Here is an 18,432-nt window from a genome sequence, read left to right as displayed (position 1 = left end):
GGTCAACTTGTCACTGCATCTTCACGTGGCAGAGAGAGAAAGAAAAATCTCTCTTCCTCTGCTTAGGAGACCACCAATTCTATTGAATTAAGACCCCACCCTTATGATGACCTCATTTAACCTTAGTAATCTCCTAAATGCCCCATTGCCAAATACAGCCACACAGGGATTAGGGCCTCAATATACAATTCTGAGAGGACACAATTCAGTCCATAGTACTTCATGTTGAGCAACTGAGGGCAAAAATCTCCTTCTCCTGCTTAAGGTGATCACATCATGAGAATGTCTGGCATTGTCACCAGAAGTACAAACTTATTTTAGATGGGACAACTGCGACATCTGAGGAAATGCTAACACGCTCTTTTGCCACCGAAAGTAAAACTTTATGATATAGCTTCTTTTAAAACTGCGTTTTTGAACATAGTCACTTCACCTGTACCACCACAGTTCAAAGACTTTAAAAATCAATATTCACTCCAGCACCCACTGCTCTATTCTCTAAGTCCAAAACTAAAGCAATCATTGAGAGTTTTGAAAACAAACCAAAAACTTTATTTACAAAAGTAAATTGTAACTTGCTTTTACGTATCATATAATGTTAATGACCACAGCAACAGATTTAAAATACACTGAGGTTTGTGCAGCTCACTTCCCCCTAGTTATACCATAAAACTTTATAAACATTGCTTTAGCTTTGATGTTTGGTCACGTTTTTGTGTAGAAGTCACGTCTCAGGGTAGGTTCACCACCAGACACGGTCACATCACCATTGGCTGTGGATTTCCAAGAAGCAAAGGAGCCAATCTCAGCAAAGCTCGCACTGGCATTTTTAGCTGCTTAAATTTGAAGAGCAGTTCAGCAAAGCTCGTGCTCCCTAAAACGGAAATGGGGCGGGAAGGTCACATCTCTAAATAAATTCAGCCGTACCTCTCCTTTCAAGGAAGCTTCAGAAACACAGTCACGTTGAAAAGAGGCATTTTTCCCTTTGAAAATGATTATCCAAAGACAATATTTAAAATCATGAAATTCCCTAATACACTATAATGTAAGTTGTGTATCCCTTTTCCAAAATGCTTGGGAAGAGAGGTGTTTTGGATTCTGGATTTTTTTGGATTTTGGAATATCTGCATTACACCTACCAGCTGAGCATTCTTAATCTGAAAATCCCAAATCCAAAATGCTGGAATGAGCATTTCCTCTGAGCATCATGTTGGCGCTCAAAACGTTTTCGATTTCAAACACTTCAGATTTCAGATTAAGGATACTCAACCTGAATATGATTTGATAGAATTTACCCATTCTAGACTTCAGAAAGTGACCTATAGCGATATGTGAAACTACTAATATTGTTTAAGTGTATATATATATATATATATAATTCTTTAAATATAATGAGCAAAAGTGCCTGTCTACCTTCAATTACTATCTAAGTGGTATTTTACTGGTTCTAATGCAGTTGACCACTGAACAACCCTGTTTGTCCATCCTGGCCTGAAAAGAAAGTCTATGCTTTAAAATGTCTTCCTTTTACTTTTAGCAGTTTGACTATTAATGTGACTAGTATGGTTTTCTTTGTATTCATCCTGCTTAGGGTTCACTGTGGGTTAATATTTAACACCATTTTTCAAAATTCTTAGCTTCTGTCTCTTCAAATATTGCTTCTAACTCATTCTCTCTCTCCTCTTATTCTCTTATTCCAACTCCATACATATTTGATTTTTTTTCCCACGGTTTCTACATATCTCTTGTACTCTTCTCTGTATTTCCTACCCATTCTTCCCTCTGTGCTTCAGTCTGTTTACTTTCTACTCGTCTTCCAGCAGATAAGTGTGTTCCAGTTCACCTCAAATAATCCAATACTGAGATCTTCATTTCAGTTATTACATTTTTCAGTTCTAGACTTTCCATTTAACTCTTTTTTATTGATTCCAGGTTTCTGGTGAAACTCCCATCCTTCTCTCTATTTTCCTGGAAATATTAGTCATAGTTATTTTAAGTCCCAGTATGATAACTCCAATATCTGAATCACACATAGGTCTGTTTCTATTATTATCTGTTTTTTTTTTTTTCGTATTATGTCTCGTAATTTTTTATTCAACACTGAATCCTGTAGACCAGAAATTGCAGAGGCTCTGGGTATGTTTTCTTTCTCCTATGAAGGTTACGTTTTCTTCTGCTAGGTGGGGACAAAGCATGCAGATCACCTCAGTTCTGCTCAAGGCTAATTGTAGGTCTAGTCTGCTTGGAGGGAAACTGAAGCACACCAGGTCTAAACATAGGCTAGAGCAGGCTTAGGGCCTGGCCAAGCTATTAATTCACCTGAGGAGCTGGGATGCTGATCAGAGCCACTTCACTTCAACAAGTCTTGAATTCCACCCTATGTCTCCTCGGTCCTATGCTGCTGCAGACACTTTTGCTTACATTTTTGGCCTTGTGGCTTCTGCTAGATCTCTTGAAGTCTTATCCCATATATATGAAGGCTAAAATGTCGTAAGTAACTCAAGGGAAAGGTACATCCAGATTTTGAGTTATGATTCCTATTGTTCTCTCCTGCCTGAGATTTTGTTCCTCAAGTTCTAGGCTCTTGGACAATCACAAACCCAGCCTCTGGCTCCTCAGCCCTGCAGCACTGCTGCCTTTTGCTGGGACTCTACTTCTTGTGCTATGAACTGGCAAATGCCTTTGGGGGAGAAGCTAGAGTGAACAGAAAGCTCTCCCTGTTGTACTTCCCTTATGTTTTTGTTTTTTGGTTTTTGGTTTTTGGTTTTTTAGCTTTTATACTTGTTTTGGAGGGCAAGTGAGTCCAATACAAGCAATTCCATCATGACCATAACTAGAAGTCCCTAGATAGTAAACTTTTATCAGAGGCTTTCAAAACAGCAAAAAAACTAGTAATGTAATTAAACTTCAAGTTTAAATGATTAAATGGAACAATCTCTGCCTTTCTCAAAAAAATTTTTTTTGTATATATTTTAGTATATACTAAAAAAATTTTTAGACCAGTGTTTAGGGCTCTGTGAAGAAGAATCCATCCTTTTCTGAATAAAAATGAAAGTTATTCATGTAACTTTTTTTCTTTTTTGCTCCAAAACAGTTCCTAGCAATGACACTGCAACATTAATGAAGAGGAAAGTCAAACTAGGGACAATAACTAATTAGAAACTCTTCCTACCAAGAAACTAGAACATAAAGGGGTAGGTAACAGAGGTACCGAACAGAGGACTCAGATATGCAATTACCTTCTAGTCCTATAGGCGGCAGGTGCCGTGGAGCTGGCACAGAGTGGTAGACGAGGAAGCAGGCCAGCATGCTCAGCTGTGATTCCTCCAAGGGCTGCCCGCTGAGGTAGGCGTGCACACACATATCACCCCCGGCTGTGAGAGAAACAAATGGAACTGAACCAACTGACGACAGAACTGAGAGGCACAAGAAATATCTTCTTTCTATTACTTTTTCATCAAGAACTTATCAGCAGGTTCTACAGCTGGTACTGAGGCTACGGTGACAAGCTAGACTGAGTCCCTGTCATTGTAGAGTTTAGAGTGTTGTTGGAGAAGACAGATATTACACAAATAATGACACAAACGAATGCATAATTATGAACTGTGAGAGTGCTATAAAGGTGCAGTGGTCACTGTGGTTGTCTCTCCAAAATACCCCTTGTCACACCCCACCCTCCACCATGTATTAGAATATTTGATGGGACAGACTTCAGCTCCAGAACTAGATCCTTATTAGTCTTGGCCAGAGGTTCTCAAGCTTTCCCATGTATCACAATCCCCTGGAGGGCTTGTTAAATCACAGATGAGTGGGCCCCACTCCCCACACAGAGCACAGAGCACAGAGTTTCTGATTCAGTAGGTCTGCGGTAGGGCCAGAAAAACTCCATTTCTAACAAGTTCCCAGGTCATGCTGCTCCACGAACCACACTTTGAGAATCACTGGTCTTGGGTGATCAAGGCAATCCCATTCCCCTGATACAGTGTTAGTTCAGAGACAGGCAGACCCAGGCCATTTTTTCAATAAGAGACAGTCTCTGCCACAGGGATAGATTGAGGGTGTGCATGAGATGCAACTCGAGCCAGAAACCTGAGGAGGTACTTAATGACATGCTTGCTGGAGGCTCCAGGGAAAGAAATCCCCTCATTCTCATCACAAAGCTCCTAGAAGCAACTCTTGTTCTTCCTCTGGGCATCACGCTGAGCTAGAGGTGAACATGTTATAGCCATTTGATTACCATCCAAAAAAAGCACTGAGGATAAAGTCATGGCACAGAATGTAGCTGATGGAACCTCAGAGAAACGGAGTTGAAGACAATGGAATAAGATGACCCTTTACATGCCCTACCTGTGGACTTCTAATAACATAAGCATATTTGTGTCCTTACCGTTTAAAGACAGGTCTTCTGTGACTTGCAAACAAAGGCATTTAGATGCAGAAAAAAAGTTGAGAGCATGAGCGGGCAGGCAATAGATGGCAGGAAAGCTGCCTGAGGTAGAGTGGTCTTGGAAGGCCTGGGAGGCAAGGTCATTAAAACTGAGGCTGCAAGGATAAATATGAGTTGGACAGGTGAAGAATGAGAGGAAAAGCTTCTAGGGAGGGAAAACAGCATATTCAATGGCCCCACAGTGAAAAGGAGCTCAGTGTTTTTGAGGAAGTGGAAGGGGCCAGCGTGGTGTGAGGAGCAAGTGGTGTAAAAGAGGCTTTGTTGAGGAAAACAGGTGCCTTGCAGGTCACACAGGTCCTGGTGCCACACAGTAGGGATTTCTTTCATAGCTGAATCAGGAGCCTTTGAAAAGCTTTAAGCAGGAGTGTTAGATCAGTTCATTCTTTAAAAGACTGTTCTGTCAGTTAACTTGAGATGATTAGAATGGAGATGAGAAAAAGCAAGGAGGCTATTTAGGAGGCTATAACAGTGGTCCAGGCACAAAATAATCATTCTGTTCTAGGCAGAAGTAGTAAAATGTAGACAAATTCAAGAAATATCTATGATGAGGACTGAAGGCTTCAGCAATGGGTCAGTCATGGCAGAGGAGGGGAGAAGGGAAGGAGGGAAAGGAGCAAGGATGACTTCCAAAAGGGTCAACAAAGGAATGACAGTGAAATGGTGACAAATACTGAGAAAGAATTTCAAAATAAGACTTTTTTAAAACGGGAAAGTGTGCTGTGACAAAGTCAAGGGAGGCCCATCTCAAGAAGCAAAATGTAGCTAAAAGCCTCACCATTATAGAGATGGAGTGAGATGAAAACTGTAGACTCCACTGAACACAGTTGCGAGGATGTCAGTCTACTGGGAGGGGGAAATGTTTAGGTTTGGGGGAGGCAGCAGAGGGAGAAAGATCAAAGAAGAACAGATGAGATTCTTCTTTGAGCAGCTCATCATGAAGGAGAGCATCATGGTTCAGCCTCTCTTCAATGACTTTCTCATGACTACAAGCATTTTGTTTCACTGATTTTCTCTATTGTTTTTCTGTTTTTGGTTTCGTTAGTTTCTGCTTTTATTTGCTTGTTTTGGGTTTATTTTGCTTTCCTACTGCACTTGACAAGTCTTAAAAAAAAAAAAAAAAAGGACAATACCAAAAATTGCATTGCATTCCACTGCTGGTGGGAAAGTAAAATGGCACAATTGGGAAAACTGAGTGTGGCAGTGGGTGAAGGTACAGACGATGCAAAAACAGGAGAATGCTGGCAACTACTAAAATTGGTGTTGAGGTTTATTACACTAGTCTACTTACTTTGTATATTCTTTAAATTTCCATAACAAAATATGAAAAAGTTAATAAAACTTTTTAAAGTTTTTAAACTTGAAACCCGCTTTCTTTGCCCAAGACTGTAATTTGAGGAGATAAATACTATACAAAACATTTATATAGGCCAGGTGCCATGGCTCACGCCTGTAATCCCAGCACTTTGGGAGGCCAAGGCACATGGATCACAAGGTCAGGAGTTTGAGACCAGCCTGACCAACTTGGTGAAGCCCCATCTCTACTAAAAATACAAAAATTAGCCGGGTGTGGTGACAGGCGCCTGTAATCCCAGCTACTCAGGAGGCTGAGGCAGGACACCCGCTTGAACCTGGGAGGCAGAGCGTGCAGTGAGCTGAGATCGCGCCACTGCACTCCACCCTGGCGACAGAGGAAGACTCCATATCAAAACAAAAAACTGACATTTATGTAATATCAATTGGCTGCATTTTCAGATTAGTGTAGTGATTTCATGGGTTATATCAGATCTAATGAGTTATTAGTGAATGACCCTGAAAGTCCACATATGCATCTGTGATTTTTACTCACACACAAATATGAATGCAATTTCCAATTTTCACTTAATTTACTGTTCTCTACCCCAATGCCACTGCTAGCGCTTGTAAGAGAGGAGACCATATATCTAAGAGGTTTTTTAAAAAAAAATTCTAGTTTTTCACTAGAAAATAAACACATTTTTGATAAATCTGAGCGGCAAGTCAAATTCAATGGAGGCTCACAGCAATACTGGAAACCACCAAATGCACTAAAGAGCAACAAGACAATCAGGGCCCTGTTTTAGAGAATGTTCTAGTCACTGCCAAAGTTCCATACATTATACGAAATGTGCAAATCAGGGAATCTGCAAATATTTAAGGAAGTATTTTTTATCAATAGCAAAGGTCTGCCATAGGTGATCAAATGTTAAACTGAATAAAAACGAAACACTAAAACCTATGAAATAACATGTTTTTCCCCAAAAGTGAGGATAAAATTGACTACCAAAAAAATTTTGAAGCTATATGATCTTTGAATCTGAACAGGAAATGACAAATAGAATGCAGCTGTTAAATATAAACATGGAGAGTCTGAAATTAGGCTTTCCAAGTATATCCCTCACAACCTGGTTTACAATTTAATTTTTTTCAGAAGTTTATTTCCTAGTGTTACAGGTGGATAAACTGAATTGTATTCAAACACTTAGTGTCTATTGATTACTAATAGCTTTCACTAATCAAAGCAAGAATTGTTTCTACTACTATTACTAAGGTTAGTATTAACCCAAAGCAAGCAACTGTCAGATATTTACTGGGAGCATTTGGATGAACTAAAAAGAATGAAAAGATCAAGAAGTCTACTCCTGAAAATCAGTTTCAGGTGTATTTAACACATAAGATACATTTCCGAAAATCTAAAGGCGCCATCACTTGCCTCATGTAAGTCAGAATCACTTCTACACTGTTAACGAGTAACTACAATTTCCTTGCAATCACAAATCCTGCTGATAGAAAGCCACCACTGTGACATCACATAGCTGTGCCATCCCAGGTTTTCAAAACTGAGTTGGTACAACAAGCTCACTCAGCAAGCACACGTCAAGTTCTACATGTACCTGGGGTGCCAGTACAAAAACGGAATGGCTGCTGGCCTCAGGTAGGCGACAGGCCACACACCTAGGAAACAGGAGACAGAGGCACCGGAAAGGAAATGTGATCTGATGCTAGGGAAGAGAGAACAAGGTCCTGAGCACCAAGTGGTATTTAAAATGCTATAAATATTCTCTGCCTGGGTCAGATGCATTTTCCAAAGAAGCTGAAGCAGATAATCAAAGCCTAATTCATCTAGCTGGAAACATTAAATCTATAGCCATTCTTGCTTATACTCAGATTTATCTTGCTTACCAACGAAAAAAAAAGTGACAACAGAAAAGCCTGAACTGAATGTATCTCAAAAGCACAGGAGCGCCATGCTACGATGCTACTATTACCTTGTAGCCACTGGTCCAGGGTATTATCGATGGTGCACTTCACAACAGGGAGGAATTCCGAGTTCATAAAGAGCCCCCGCTTAGGGTGGTTCTGCAGCCGCTCCTGATGGCTTCGGGAGCTGAAAAACTCTAACACTAACTTTATCTGCCAAAGTTCAGAAGTCTCAGACATTTCTCTTCTCCCAAGTCTTCTTATAGCCTTGAAGAGGAAAGAGGACAACAATCCATTTAATCAAAGAGTTCTCTGCCTCTTCATCAGAGTTGTAGACTGAGTATTCTTTAAACATGGCTCCTAATTATAAAGGGTGGTGGGGGATCCATTCTGTGTTTTGAGGCGGTCTGCCCACAGAGGAGCCGTCACTGGGTACAGGTGCACGGCTCACCTCCTTCAATATGGCCCTACATGAGCAGCTTGCAGGGAAAAGTAACAAAGGTGAATGAGCTCATTCTTGGCTCAACAGCTCCGAATAACCAAGACCCAAAAGGTCACAGCCAGTCACCTCTGGAAAACTCAAGCTGGGTACAATGACATGGCAGGGATCCAGGGGGGCAGAGGGCAAAGGAACACTACTAATAATAGTACCCTTGGGATCCATCTGCAAGTCACTACAGCTGCAACCAGAGGAGACATTCATGCATAAAGACCTGCCACCCATGACTGCGAAGGTGTGAGGGTTCAGAGAGTAAAAAGACACATTCTCAGCCAGCAACTTAAAAACACAACTTGTTATTTGGCTGCTGTACAGAGAAGTACTGTGAGAAGCAGTGCCAGCGTGGATGCCATATACCCATATTTTCCAACCAAAAAAGGGTGGATTCCAGACAATAATAGCATACTGGGCCTACTTAGTTATACTGGAACTTGGCTTTTAATTAACAATGTTACTTAAGACTGTGTGTTTTCTGGTTTGGGGGAATTATCCTCTGACTAAGTATGTTTCTCCATTCAGCTTTCTAGCAAATTATTTTACCACTAAAGGTAATTTCTCTTAGACACTGAGCCTCAGATGCTCAGCTGTGACCTTATTATATTCACTTAAACAGCTGTTTAAAACTAGATTCTGGATCTCACCCCAGAAATTCTGATTCAATAGATGAGGCATGGGAATTACAGGATCTGTATTTTTAAGATACCAAGGCAAATTTTTGCCAGGTTAGAAAACTACTGGCTTGGCTTAACTGCAAATCTGGGTCTGAAAGATATGATAATAATGAAAAGGCATATGTATTACTAATTTGCCTAAAGTGAATAAATTGGTCTGATCCTTTAAGAACAGTATTAAGCATTACTTTCTGCATTACCCCTTTAGGCTCTTTTAAAACATCAATAACAAGAGAAATTTAAAAATGAACTCCAACGCCCTAGATAACTACATATATACTCTGTAACCTCTTGCAAGTTTCATCACATAGGTCTAATTTCATAGTACTGCCATCGCTAGGGCTCTGTTTGTCCACTAACTGCTCACATGCAGACTTCTACAAAGAGGCAGTGCAAGGAGGAAGGCAAAAATAAAATGGGAGAGAGGGAGGGAGTGCTCTCCTCCTCTCCCAGTCAGGGGAGATAAAAGGGAGGAAGGGGAACCCTTAGAGGAAGACAGCTTCCCAAGGGGCACTCCTGTCAACACAAAGCCCAAGCTTTTTGGATTTTTGAGAGCTTTCAAATTTTATATGGTTTCCTTTCTTAAATTTCCAAAAGCAAATGGGAAACTAAAAGGAAGGACACTAGGAATCTTACCACACTATTCAGTAAGTTACTTGAACTGCAGGACAAATTTCACCAGAATCGGTGTAAGTTTTTGGATCCATACCTGATCCATTGCTATGTATGCAGGCAACATCTCTGGGGTCTCCTGGGTAACACATTCATAGAGTACTGAAGAAAAGAGATCCAGAATTTCCTGTTTCTGCAGAAAATCAGAAGCTTTTTGTAGCACAAAGTATATTCCAAAATCAATTCAAAAACCAATTGTATAGTACTACTATGGCCCATTCTTAAGTTCTATAATGAATCACATAAAAGTAACATTATAATCTTTTTAAAAAGCCATAGCACATGTAACATTAAACAATTAAAAAAATTAAGTCCCAAGAGACAGTTAAGGATAGTAAGTGCTACAGAAGAGAGGAATGGACCAAACTAGGATAAAATGAGTAGACAGGACATCACAGAGCTATGCCTTGGGTTGGGCTGGGAAGAGTAGGATCCAGAAAGGAAACAGAGTAACAAAGCTGCAAGAAAAAAACACTGACCAGAAAAAGTTTAGGGGAGGCAGCAGAGTCAAGTCCAGCTGGGGTTAAGGGCAGGCATGCGCTTTATTAAAGACCCGTGACCTTGAGTGCACAGCCCAGCTCTTACTAGCTGTGTGATCTTGGGCATGTAACATCTCTCAGTGGCAGTTTCCTCATCTGTAAGCCCAGAATGATAAAATACCTATCCTCAGGGTCATAATTAAATGACATTTAAGTATTAGCAGAGTATCCAGTATATAGTAAAGATTCAATAAGTAAGAGAGGGGAAGGTTATTTCACTTAATCCTCAAAACAATACTGTAAGGTAGATTCTATTATAATCACTTTTAGAAATGAGGAAACTACATTTTGGAGAGGCTGAGAAATTTTCTGAAGGCCATATACACTTGTAGACAATAGGCTATCAATCCTAGATATCTAATTCTATATCCAATCTTTCCTTCTCTGTATGGTGGATTAAACCAAAGATCTGGGCCAGGCACAGTGGCTCAAGTCTATAATCCCAGCACTTTGGGAGTCCAAGGTGGGAGGATCATTTGAGCCCAGGAGTTCAAGACCAACCTGGGCAATATAGTGAGACTCCATCTCTACAAAAATTTTTTAAAAAATTAGCCATGGTGGCTACACGCCTGTAGTCCAGCTACTCAGAAGCCTGAGGTGGAAGGATGGCTTCAGTCCGGGAGGTCAAGGATGTAGTGAACCATGATCACGTCACTGCACTCCAGCCTGGGCAACAGAAAAAACCGGCCCTATCTCAAAAAACAAAAACCAAAAAAATAAAGAAAAATCTGCTAAGCACCCTTGGAATCTTGAAGGCAACAGGTGTATAAACAAGAAAAAGAAGCGTTATAATATACAGATGAAACAGTTAATGCAATTACATAAAAATAAGAGAAAGGCGGTAAACACTGAAAACATAAAGCAGAATATGAATGGGCATCATTCTTGTAGGTGACAGAAACTATCATCTGTCAAAATTAATGTCTTACAAATGTTGTTTCTTCTATCAAGATAGAAAGTTGCTAAATGTAATAGTTTTAGGCTATGCAAATCTACACGTGCCAAGCAAAAGTCATCCCATGTGACTCACGTATGTCATCAATCTCAAAGATAGATACAGATAGTACAGATGTTTTGGGTGACCCATACATAGACATAATAACGAATGCTGGTCCTGGGGCTCAGCAAACCATAGAATATATACCTGACCCATGTTCACAGTTGGTTTGCAGAAATAGTCAGCAAATGACAGAAGTGCTGGATCAGAAGTGAATGCTGAGATTGTTTCTGGCTAAAAAAAACAAACAACCACAACAGTATAAGATTTAAAAAAGAGTATTTTCCTTATTGCTCAAACTGTAATACAATGAGTTCTAACAACTCTACCTCCCCTTTGTCACACAACATTCCCAAAAAAACCCAGATGGTGCAAACTTTCCTCATCAACCTGTTCTGCTAAGAAGTTACAATAAGCTTTTGCACAAGTTAACATGAGCTACAAATTATCAAAAGGCCAATAAACAAACAGGTCTTCCTGTTTACACAACTCATCCACAAAAGGCTTTTCCTTCCTTCACTGACTAACTAAAAAGCCTACCAGAAACTAGAATTGTTACTGAAATGGTAAGGAAAAAAGAATATCACTCAAGCCAGTCACAAAAAGATAAACAGTGTATGAAACCATATATATAAGGTACTTAGTATAATCAAAATCAGAGACATAAAATAGAATGGTGGTTGCCAGGGACTAGGGGAAGTAGAATGAGGGGTTATTGTTGCAAGTATAGATTTCAGGTCTGCAAGATGAAACAGTTCTAGAGACGGATGGTGGTGATGGTTGCGCAACAATGTGAATGCACTTAATATTACTGAACTGTAACTTGCAAAATGTTAAGACAATAAATTGTGTGCATTTTACCACAATTTTTTAAACTTGGGAAAAAACAGTATCATTCAAGGTTCAAGACTGAAAATGAAATATGAAGGTTTATATTTTATTTCTGAACTTCCAGTAGGCAGGAAATTGAGATAGCTTTTAATTTTTATATATTTTCTTCATTCGAACTCAAGTCTAAAGTTACCTATTTTCTTTACAAATTGGGTTAGAGTCTTTGGGATATGCTCTGATTTTTAGAAGAAGCAATACTACAAATTTAAGTTAAACCGTGTCCAAAAATCTTTCAAAAATATTTCATAAACAACTTACTGAATACTGCCAAACAAAATTCACCAATGTCAACCCTGAGAACTATTTATACATTTCAATACTGGGAACCATTATAAAGGCTCGGTCACAAGTAACTGACCTAAAATGAAATATGAGTTGAATTAAAATAAACTGCTGTCTCCGTACTTGGAAGAACAAAGGATGCTAACTCAGTCCTTGGCTGCCACTCATCCAGTCCGCCTGCCCCACTTTTGCCATCTAATTATCCTTTAGGGTCCTCACTACTTCAGACTACTCTACTATGTATCACCAACAGGGACATATTTGCTCATGGAATTACAGAAAACTGAAGTTAAATTCAGAAGTCTTAAGGCCTGATTATGGGACAAATTTCTAGTGTTGGAAACTTACCTGAGTCAAGAATATCGAGCAAAATATGTGCTGACCCCGCCATGGGAATGAGATTGTTTCCTACCCTCATTTATCGTAACTATTTGCTTATTTCAAACACTACTGTACTGGCAGTCAAGTACTGTGCAAATAATAAAGCAAACTAACAAAAGAAGTCTGAGTCTGTCATCAGTTTATCCTCACCAAGATGAAGGAAACAAATGGTGGTTTTTAAATGGAGCTAATAATTGCTAGCTTGCAAAACTCCTTTTCTATTTTTGCTATGAAATTAAGTAAATCTTCACCGATTTGAGGATTAATAATAAAATTACTAAAGTATTTGTTGTAGTGTCAGGATATGGTGCGACTGTCCTTGCTGCTGAATGTAAATCTTAACTTAGAGTATTTTACTTTATTATATATATTTATTATTTATTATATAGAGTACTTTGTATTTATATTTTATTATGCCCATCACATAAAAAGCAAACGGAGTCACGGGCAGGCAGTGTTTACAATCCGCAACAATGAAAAAGGAAGCAGATCCACCTTTAAAGTTTACAGCAATGGGCAAGGAAGCCCGCAATTTACAATTATTTCTTTCCGTTTTTACCAATTAATAATACTACCTTGAAAGCCCGGGCTTCAGAGTTCCTGTTAGCAACAGTCTGCGCCAACAAACTTTGCCATCCCATTGGATCTTCTTTGTAGGAGAGCTGACCTGCCCTGAGTTTAACATATAAAACCCCATCCTTGGAAAGGATGGACCTGAAAGAAAAATGAATGAATTTAATATAAGGTATTACTGGCAGTTCTTGGCTGGAAACATAGTGTCTTCTAATACCATGTTCACGGGAGATGAAGCCTTTACCATTTTCCACTAAGGCAAACGATTATTTACTGTGTCTAAGATTAAATCAGTCCCTATGAGAAAGCCTAGAATAAAGTTCTGTTTTTCTTTGGTGTCTAGATTCATGGAACTTGTTAAATGAGAAGTCACTTTGACTACTGGCTCAACTATGAGTTTCAATGGTAGCATTTTACCTAACATTTCTTTGTATTCCCTATATCCCCTAGCTCTATGTCTAGAGTACATGAGGTACTAAATATCTATTAATTGGTTTGCAGCAAAAAGAAAATAATGCTGCAAATCTAAGGACAGAACAATACAGAAAACAGCTAATATACAGATAGTCTGGAAAAACTCACATTGGGACCAAATTATAGAAACTTTTACATGCTTGTTAAACTTCCTTGAAATTTAAAGACTTAATTGACATGCTACTTTCAGTATAAAATTATCAACACTCTAAAATAATTGCATGTGATTATTTCCACCCAAAATAAACTGGGTGAGTAGTATATATTATCTACAATAATCTTAAATTTAGGAGAACTTTCTAACAGAAGAATGGTAAAGAGATGCAACAAAAGATGCGGTCTGACAAACACTGACTGATATAATAAAGTTCCTTTTGTGGATGTACAAATCAGCTTTACTTTCTGACCTGGTTAGGCTCTGTGTCCCCACCCAAATCTCATGTCAAACTGTAATCCCCACATGTCAGGGGAGGGACCTGGTTGGGGGTGATTGGATCATGGGGGCGGATTTCCCTCATGCTGTTCTCATGATAGTGAGTTTTCACGAGATCTGATGGTTTAAAAGTGTAGCACCTCTCTCACTCACTCTTGCCGCCATACAAGACATATCTTGCCTCTCCTTCGCTTTCTGCCACGATTGTAAGTTTCCTGAGGCCTCCCCAGCCAGGCGAAACTATGAGTCAATTTAACTACTTTTCTTTACAAATTACTCAATCTCAGGTAGTTCTTTATAGCAGTGTGAAAATGGACTAACACACTTTCTTAAACTAAATCTTATGTTAATATACCAAGAGACAAGTCCATTACTGTCATAAGGAAGTCAGTGCAAGTTTCTCAATAAATGAATATAAATATTTAGGGATGGAGTTTAAAATTAAAACTGTCATTTTCTTTCTTTTTTTTTTTTTTTTCTGAGACGGAGTCTCGCTTTGTCACCCAGGCTGCAGTGCAGTGGCGCAATACTGGCTCACTGCAAGCTCCGCCTCCTGAGTTTGTGCCATTCTCCTGCCTCAGCCTCCCGAGTAGCTGGGACTACAGGTGCCAGTCACAACATCCGACTAATTTTTTGTATTTTTAGTAGAGTCGGGGTTTCACCGTGTTAGCCAGGATGGTCTCGATCTCCTGACCTCATGATCCGCCCGCGTCGGCTTCCCAAAGTGCTGGGATTACAGGCGTGAGCCACCGCACCCGGCCAAAACTTTCATTTTCTAACACAAGTCCTGTTTCAAAAATACAGACTGTTTTACAGAAGATACACCCTACATATTGTCTTGAATGAGATTAAAGGGTGATGAGTCACATTCCAGATAATAATTTATAATTTATACCTTCCTATATACTTCTATTCACTTCCTAAAACGTAAATCAGAGAAATTTAATGTACTTACTTCAAGTGTTGTGTTCCTTTGCTTAAATCTATGAGCAGTTCCCAGTATCTTGGGCCTTTAACTTTAATCTGCCAAGATAAATGTAAACGTAGTCAACCCAAAGCTGAAAAATATATTCATTTGTAAACTGGACCCTATGTTTCTCAGAGGAAACAGTAACAGCCAGAAAGAGGCATCTGGAGGTTAACAAGCTCCATTTCCAGACAAAAAAATGAATGTAAATCATGTTCTGAGGCCACCTAAACTATCAATAAAGATCTCTAAGACAAGACTTGCTCTGTTCTTTCTGACTTTTCCTTTTGCTGCAGCTTTCTTATCTGCTACAATACATGAAGAAAGCAGAGGCTTTTATTTAGCTGTCTTTAACGCTATGCTGTTCTACTGAATTGCTCGCTTGGACCCACCTCCCAACCATGCCCAACTTACCTGCTTTAAAAGATGGAGTTCTGGAAGCAGGGTAGGAGCCATCAATTCTTCTTTCGTTTGTTCATACCACTGAGTGCCCTTTACAAACGTAAAAGTCCAGCTACAGTTCACTAGGTAGTCAGTGGAAACAACAAAGAAGAAACATCTCCACGCTCTACCTCCCTCCAACCCTGCAGTTCATACAGAGACCTTAAAATGCCATAAAATCCTCTCTGGTACTCAAATCTTGAAGGACTGATGTCGAAATTCCCCACAGGGTATGTGTCACTTCCCAGCACTTCAAGCCTTGCTCCCCACAGGCCAGCAGGACCAAAGGCCATGCTCCAGTGCCGCTGGGTTTCTGCATGTTGCCTTCTCCGTTCGGAAGGAGCTCCACTCAGCGGGCCAGGCCTAGCCCAAACACCGTCCGCTGTGACAGCCCCTCAACCCCACAGCTAACAGCTAAGCGAGGGTGCTTTGCTGCCTCCCCTGCATTCCACACACATCTCCAATTATCACACTCTATTCTCACTGTATCCATGCCTGGCTCCCCAGGGGATAAAGGTTCCTTAAGGAAAATGACAATGTCATCTCATTTTGTACCCCAGAGCCTAGTACAGTTCTGATTCACAGAAGGTACTTAATAATTTGCTGAATGAAAGAAGGATATAAAACTTGTAATCTATTTGTGCATCTAAATGAAAGCTGTCATCAAATACACAATTTTGGGTTTTCAAGTATTCAGCTAACAAATCTAAGAATGGGTCTAACTCAATTAGTTTTATAGAACACTACTGTCAGTCATGTAAAGTTAACAGGGACATTTTCAAACTATAAGTTCTAAGGACAAAAGAGTAGCTGATGATCCCTAAAAAGTGATACCCAGAGAATACAAACAAGCATGAATGGCCTGGCAGGATATACAATAACTTTGGAAGCTTCCATTTTTATGAAAGTTCAACTGACTACTTGTCACCTTTTACTGGACAACACATTTGAAATATTATGACCTGCAAAGACGGATGAGTGGTAATAAAATTACAAGTAAATGATAGGGAGAGATACCTTGTAGGTAACTTCTAAGAGGGCATAGCAGGGCGTGTTTGTGTCCACATCCACAGGCACGAGAAGCCTGGGCTCCGCGGCCAGCACATAGAGGTGCCGGAGAGCCTGGAGATGATACCTGGTCATAAAAAAGACAGAGGGTGGGTAACAAACGGCTGTGACAATATGAGCTCTGCAATCTGCTGTTGCCTATGAGCTAAGACAGGACAGAAGCTCAGGTAATATCTTCAGATGAACAGAAATCTTAAAGGCAGATAAGATTCTATTAAAAAGTAGTGGAGAAATTATTTTTTAAACATTTTATATAACTGATCTTTGACCCAATAATTCTTCACTTTAGTCTTCACAGTGAAGAGGTTTTACAGGGAGGTAAAAAGTGTCATAACATGAAAATATTTACTATCAAACTGACCACTTATAAAATCAATCAGTCTCAAAAATCTCTTTCTACTCAACACAGGCATCTGTTTTTATCTTCTCAGAGATTTATTTCTAGTTCTTTTTTTTTTTTTTCTTTTTCCTTAAGGATTGATAGGGAAGAAGGGGAAAGACAGGATGTCAATTCATCTCAGACAGCAAAGTTATTCTACATGTACAAACTTGCACATACATATACACACACGTCCTTGAAATACAGTACATCAAACATCTTTGTGGCTATGGCAATATTTTTCTTTGGGGTTCTCAAAAAGTTTTTTAAACTTTAAGATTTCTATTTTAGAATGTAAAAACAAAGTTTTCATATTTTAAGATCTCACAAAAGAAGGATAGGCTGGGCACAGTGGCTCTCACGCCTGTAATCCCAGCACTTTGGGAGGCCGAGGCAGGTGGATCACCTGACGTCAGGAGTTCGAGATGAGCCTGGCCAACATAATGAAACCTCGTCTCTAACACGATGAAACCCCGTCTCTACTAAAAATACAAAAGTTAGCCAGGCCTGATGGCACATGCCTGGAATCGCAGCTACTCAGGAGGTTGAGGGAGGAGAATCACTTGAACCCAGGAGACGGAGGTTGCAGTGAGCTGAGATTGCATCACTGCACTGCATCCTGGGCAACAGAGCAAGACTCCCTCTCAGAAGAAAAAAGAAAAAAATTGGCCAGGCGCAGTGGCTCACGCCTGTAATCCCAGCACTTTGGGGGCCAAGATGGGTGGATCATGAGGTCAGGAGATCGAGACCATCCTGGCTAACATGGTGCAACCCCGTCTCTACTAAAAATACACAACAATTAGCCAGGTGCTGTGGCGGGTGCCTGTAGTCCCAGCTACTCAGGAGGCTGAGGTAGGAGAATGGCGTGAATCCGGGAGGCAGAGCTTGCAGTGAGCCGAGATCATGCCACTGCGCTCCAGCCTGGGCAACAGAGCAAGACTCTAATAATAATTTAAAAAAAAAAAAAAAAAAAAAGAAGGATAAAATGAGACTTCAATTTTAAAAAGCTTTATAGACAATAACTTCCCTCTTCTTACACAAATACATTTACTTCTATATATCTATTAAAAGTAAAAATCAATAAAGATCAGAAAAAAACTGACACTAATAAATTACATAAAGATTCTCGTCACCAGCAGGGCATGGTGGCTCACGCCTACAATCCCAGCACTTTGGGAGGCCGAGGCGGGCAGATCACAAGGTCAGGAGATACAGACCATCCTGGCTAACAAAGTGAAACCCCATCTCTACTCAAAAATACAAAAAATTAGCCAGGCGTGGTGGCAGGCGCCTGTAGCCCCAGCTACTTGGGAAGCTGAGGCAGGAGAATGGCATGAACCCAGGAGGCGGAGCTTGCAGTGAGCTGAGATCCGGCCACTGCACTCCAGCCTGGGCAACAGAGCGAGACTCCATCCCCCACACACACAAAAAAAGATTCTTGTCACCAAATGGCTTTGTTTACTATAGTTAAGCCAAATAGCTATGACCAACAGCACGTGAGT

The 18,432-nt window shown here is 40.0% G+C and overlaps 1 protein-coding gene across 1 annotated transcript in view; it reads right to left on the bottom strand.

The window, feature by feature from the left end:
• Window positions 1-535: 535 nt before the first annotated feature.
• ANAPC1 (anaphase promoting complex subunit 1) overlaps window positions 536-18,432 on the bottom strand; it is a 121,808-nt gene continuing 103,911 nt past the window's right edge. The window contains exons 34-42 of the mRNA XM_025354990.1: window positions 16,501-16,618; window positions 15,457-15,534; window positions 15,031-15,098; window positions 13,171-13,309; window positions 11,189-11,275; window positions 9,543-9,638; window positions 7,732-7,930; window positions 3,240-3,374; window positions 536-874 (exon numbers count right to left, since the gene is read on the bottom strand). Coding sequence (XP_025210775.1) covers window positions 759-874; window positions 3,240-3,374; window positions 7,732-7,930; window positions 9,543-9,638; window positions 11,189-11,275; window positions 13,171-13,309; window positions 15,031-15,098; window positions 15,457-15,534; window positions 16,501-16,618 — 1,036 coding nt within the window. The 3' untranslated portion in view covers window positions 536-758. The remainder of the gene's footprint in view (window positions 875-3,239; window positions 3,375-7,731; window positions 7,931-9,542; window positions 9,639-11,188; window positions 11,276-13,170; window positions 13,310-15,030; window positions 15,099-15,456; window positions 15,535-16,500; window positions 16,619-18,432) is intronic.

Source organism: Theropithecus gelada, chromosome 13 (assembly GCF_003255815.1).
Source record: "Theropithecus gelada isolate Dixy chromosome 13, Tgel_1.0, whole genome shotgun sequence".
NCBI classification, from domain to species: Eukaryota; Metazoa; Chordata; class Mammalia; order Primates; family Cercopithecidae; genus Theropithecus; species Theropithecus gelada.
Note: the sequence above shows the minus strand (reverse complement) of the source record. Positions and strands in the feature narration are given on the sequence as shown.